At 33.4% G+C, this 5,039-nt stretch overlaps 1 protein-coding gene across 1 annotated transcript in view; it reads left to right on the forward strand.

Moving 5' to 3' along the window:
* LOC107656785 (sorbin and SH3 domain-containing protein 2-like) overlaps positions 1-3,261 on the forward strand; it is a 64,414-nt gene extending 61,153 nt beyond the window's left edge. Inside the window, exons 24-26 of the mRNA XM_016444735.1 lie at positions 1,179-1,216; positions 1,328-1,434; positions 2,283-3,261. Coding sequence (XP_016300221.1) covers positions 1,179-1,216; positions 1,328-1,434; positions 2,283-2,344 — 207 coding nt within the window. The 3' untranslated portion in view covers positions 2,345-3,261. The remainder of the gene's footprint in view (positions 1-1,178; positions 1,217-1,327; positions 1,435-2,282) is intronic.
* Positions 3,262-5,039: the final 1,778 nt, after the last annotated feature.

The following is a 5,039-nucleotide window of genomic DNA, read 5'->3' on the forward strand; positions in this document are numbered from 1 at the left end:
TATCATCATTCAGTCACCTGTGCCACTTGTGCACTCTGGACTGGCTCATATTTTGTACAGTTGGTTTGATCACATCATTAGAAACAAGTGTGAACAATTTTGAATCGTTGTGTGTAAACGATGACAACTGTGCTTTAGTTGAGTTTAACTTTTGCCACTTGTGTTTAGCATTTTGCAGCACAAATGCATCACAGTGTGATAAGTGTTTAAGTGAATGAGAATGTGTTTAGAGTTTTGCAAAAAGAGTGCATGAGATTTGCAAATAGAGCCTAACTGCGTGAACGTGTTTAAGGTTTAGCAGAAAGAGTGCTTTATTCGACAATTTGGTTTAAGCTAGTGAGAATTTGGTTCAGAGATTGGGGTTTAGTGTTTAAGCAATTCAGAAAAACTGTAATAAACGTGCCATTAGTCGACTAATGCTTCAAATGAACGACTACTAGTCGACCAGAAAAATCCTTAGTCGAGGGCAGCCCAAGAATTTAGATAAATAATTTTGATGGCTAAATTCACTTGCAGCATTTAAAATTATTGTTTTATTCATGTTTATTTTTGATAAATTGATACAAAACAGTAAATAATTTTAAGATTAGCAATTTATTATTAATTTAATTTATGTCTGTTACTTGCCCAAATTTGGACTGAAGTTATCATATCCCTAATAATTCAAGACTCTGGAATGACTAAACTAAAATCGAATTAACATTGGTATTGAGATTAAGACTGAGAATGAGGTTGTAAATAACACTGAGATGGATTTTGTATGAGCGTGCTGATCTCTGATTGGTTGCCTTGAATTTGATTCTTGCAGACAGTTTGTAGGCAGGAAGTGGTGGTTGAGGGTAAGCCACCCCGTAGCCCCATTTCCACCAGGAGGCGCTGTTTATCTCCCTGTTTATCACCCAGTAGAGCAAGAAGGGTAGGATGGAGTGTGCTGTGACACTAGCAGCAGTGCAGACTGGGAAATGAAGTCCTTTCTAATCCCTTTTATAGTTCTCTGGTCGCATCATGGGTGGATTTCCTCTTTGTGTGTATTGTAACACAACAGGTCTTCTCTAAGCTCTGTGATGACAATGAAGACTCACAGAATGACATCCTGTGCCTGGATTTGGCATGATATTCTGACACCTTAAAGTCTTATATGCACACCATACTGACACTTTCCTCTCTCTTTCTCTCAGAAAATGATGCAGGATTCTCAGCATTCAGGTGGTGACCCGTAAGTACACTTTTCAATTTTTCAAATACTTTTCACTTTTCATTGTATTTATTCACTGTCTGAACATAAACAGCACATTTAAAAATGTATATTATTTTAATTTCACTTAAGCTTCCAAGCTGTGTACAACTATGTGTCTCGTAATGGGGATGAGCTGGAGCTGAAGGAGGGGGACGTTATTGATGTTATCGAGAAATGTGATGATGGCTGGTTTGTGGGTACGTTTTTGTAGTTATTACAGCACCTCTGCAAATGGTATATACTTTTTTATTAATGAGACTACTCAATATGACTTAATAAATTAAATATGTGTACACTACCATTAAAATATTGGGGGTCAGTAAGATTTTTTTAAATAAATTAATGGTGTTATTTAGCAAGGATGCATAAAATTGATAAAACTGTACAAACTGATTAAAAAAAAGACATTTATATTGTTACAAAACATATATTTCAAATAAATACTGTGCTTTTGAACTTTATATATTCATCAAAGAATCCTGATTTTTTATTTTTTTTTTAATGTTTCATGGTTTCCACTGAAGTATTAAGCAGCACAACTGTTGTCAACATTGATCATAATAATAAGTACTTGAGAACCAAATCAACATATTACTATGAAGAAGGATCATGTGACAATGAAGACTGGAGTAATGGCTTCTAAAACTTCAGCTTTGCCATCACAGGAATAAATGACATTTTAAAATATATTGGAATAGAATAAAGGGCTAATTGAATAGAAATAACAGCTATTTTGAATTGTAGTAATGTTTCAGAATATTACTCATTTTACTGTATTTTTGATCAAATAAATGCAACTTTGGTGAGTAAGTAATACAAGTGCATATATGTGTTCTTAAAAAAAACTTCAAATAAATTAATGCATGATTTGATTTAGTTTTATTCTTTAATTTTAACTTTAACTATACAATAATGTGATTGACCAATCAGAATCAAGTATCCCAAAGTGCCATGTAATTATAATAATGTACATTGTACATTATGTTATCATGTTTTATGCATTATACAATGTAATCATGCTTTGCTGATAGTCTCTTTTTTTCAGGTACCTCTCGGAGAACCAGGTTATTTGGAACGTTCCCAGGAAACTATGTTAAACCGCTTTAACAAAAAGGAAAAAATGGCACAAATATGGCCACTCCAGTGCCTACTGTGTAGGGCCAACAAGGCACTTCACCTTTGAGAAAGTGTGTGTGTCCATATGTGTGAGTGTGTTCACAACCACAACCGTTTTAGCTCTGTCATGTCCACACAGACAAACCACTGAAGTTTATTTCACTTTGAGCTCTTTGTTTTTGTGCCATCACAGAGTCTCCTTGCTGTTCCTTCATCTGCTATTCTGACAACAGCACATTCATTAATATTTTTCCTGTTATATTGACATTTTGTTATTTTCCAGGATGCACTAGATCAGTGTTAGTATGGTGAGGATTCAGGCAGTAGATCAGTATAAATGGTAGACACCTGGAAAAGTGTGTCTGAGAAGAAACCTCAGGCATCAGTGTTCAACTGAGTGTGTGTATGTGTGTGTGTGAGTATTGTGTATTAAACAGTACAAAGTTAATAGCAATAGAGACCACTGGTTATTGATGAGGATGGATAGTTTTATTAAAATGAGCTAAAGGTGAAATCATGGACAGTTATGAAATTGCTCATTCCCCTTGTGTGTGGCCAAAATAAATAAGTGATAAGAACAGATGTGTTTTAAAAAATTGTATAGGTAACAATACTTTAGCCATACAGAATTACAAAATAACTGTCATGGAGCAATTTTGCTATTGTTGAAGTGGCAATCATTCATATAGGATAACGTTCGTATAATAATCAGTGCATATTTGTATAAGTTGTCTTCAAAAGAAAGTGCATTGACATTCTGGAAAGTAAAGATGCTTTTATGGAATTTGGTAACAAATATTTGATTAGTGAACTTTTTTCTAATGTTTACTTGCGAATTTTATGAACGGACTGAGTTTTAGAATTGTAAAGCAGGTGTCATTGAACCACCTGACGTTAATACAGTAAAAGAAAACACATGTAAATCAAGATTAAATCATTGCTTGTTTTAGTAATGAATTGCAACAATGTTACAACAACAAGGTGAGCCTGCTATGATGTTTTAATTTTTTATTTGTTAACCTAAATTAACTAATTTATCTAAAACGTTATAATTTCGATTTTTTGTTTGTTTGTTTTGAAAGTTTGATCTCTGATATAAAACTTAAATGATGTCATTTATCTGCCACGTTTCTCGTGAGATTCACTCTTTTAAAATTGCATCATATAACGCAACAGAGAGAGCTGTTGGTCTTTGATGAATGTTTGTATGCTTGTCTGACGTTCAAAATGTTATGTTTAGTTTTTCGAAGGATTTGTATATCAGTATTTTCTGCACTAAATGTATCACTTGTTGTGTTCTCATCTGAAAGCATAACGCTTGTGTTGCATCGGCTTTTACAAGTATGTATATTCAGTATTAGGAAAAGTGTGTCTATGAATTTCACAGACAGCAGAGCAATCTTAAAGCACCTTAAACATTTATTAGTTCTATTTTTTTTTCTTTAAAGTTGAAGTGTGTAAGAATGTGAGTAATAAAATATTGTCTCCTTTCGTAGCTTAATATGCAGGGACAACTAAGTAAACCATTCATTGGTTGAATAATTTATAGCTTTGTTAATTTGATTAACAATCAGTGGTTTGAGTTTGGGGCGGGGCTTTCTGTTTGCCTGACCAATGGCAGATGGGAAGTGTTTTGGAAACCTGTTTGAAAACAATTGCAATAATGTTTGATGACACAGAAATTACACACTTCCGCTTTAAATGTTTTAATCACACTTTGCGTTTTCCAGCTTCACGGCTGTGTTTGCTGATTCTTAATATGTCCTTTTGTACACGAGTTTCACTTACATTATAAAGCCCTTCCTTTCTCACTTTTGGTTTCTTTCATCTGTTTTAGTCCTTAATATTGCATCCCATGTGCCAAATTTATTCTTCAACTTCTTTGGTGCAAAAAAAGAAAGAAAATGTATGCAAAAAAATAGGCAAAGAGCATTTTTGGGGACTAATAAAGGACTTTCTTCAGCACAGGATGGAGACTGGTGCACACTCTAGTCAAATTGGAGTTGGGAGATTTTTGTCACTGTTTGCAAACTACTGTCCTCTACTAAAGACAGTGGATTTTTTGGAAGATATTTTTGCCTTTTTCCGTATAGCCTTTTGACTGAACAACATATAGTGTTATTTAATGTGTGTTCTTGATGAGCTGGTGAGCTTGAGAGAATCGAGTTTAACTGCTCACTTTCAAATAAAGAAATTTCTCTCTCTCCCTTTCTTTCTTTCTTTCTTTCTCTATCTCTCTCCCTCTGTCTCTGGTCTTTTGTTTTGTTCTATATCCAATAATTTTCTGCTCAGTTATTTGAGCCTCTTTGTTTATCGTTGCCTCTGTTTCTGATATATAAACACTGGGATTGTAATTTTTATATTCATTTCAAGTATTTTGCAACCTTTTTAGTTTTGTCTTTGCACCACAACAAAAAAAAAAAACCTGAAACAACAAAGCAATTGTTACTTATTGTAAAAACAACAGGCAAACTTAAGAAAATCATTTCACTAATGGACGTTTAGTAGTTTTTACATGGCATTAAATGATAAAACTACAACATTTATTAGTATTGTAGTATTAATATTGTTTATGTTTGTTTGTAGTTTACATTCAGTTAAATTTTTGTTTATGTTTTTGTAGTTACCAAGGCTGCATTTATTTGATAAAAAAATGCACCAAATACAGTTTTATAGTGAATATATA

This window comes from Sinocyclocheilus anshuiensis, unplaced genomic scaffold (assembly GCF_001515605.1).
Source record: "Sinocyclocheilus anshuiensis isolate Anshui unplaced genomic scaffold, SAMN03320099.WGS_v1.1 scaffold85, whole genome shotgun sequence".
NCBI lineage: Eukaryota > Metazoa > Chordata > Actinopteri > Cypriniformes > Cyprinidae > Sinocyclocheilus > Sinocyclocheilus anshuiensis.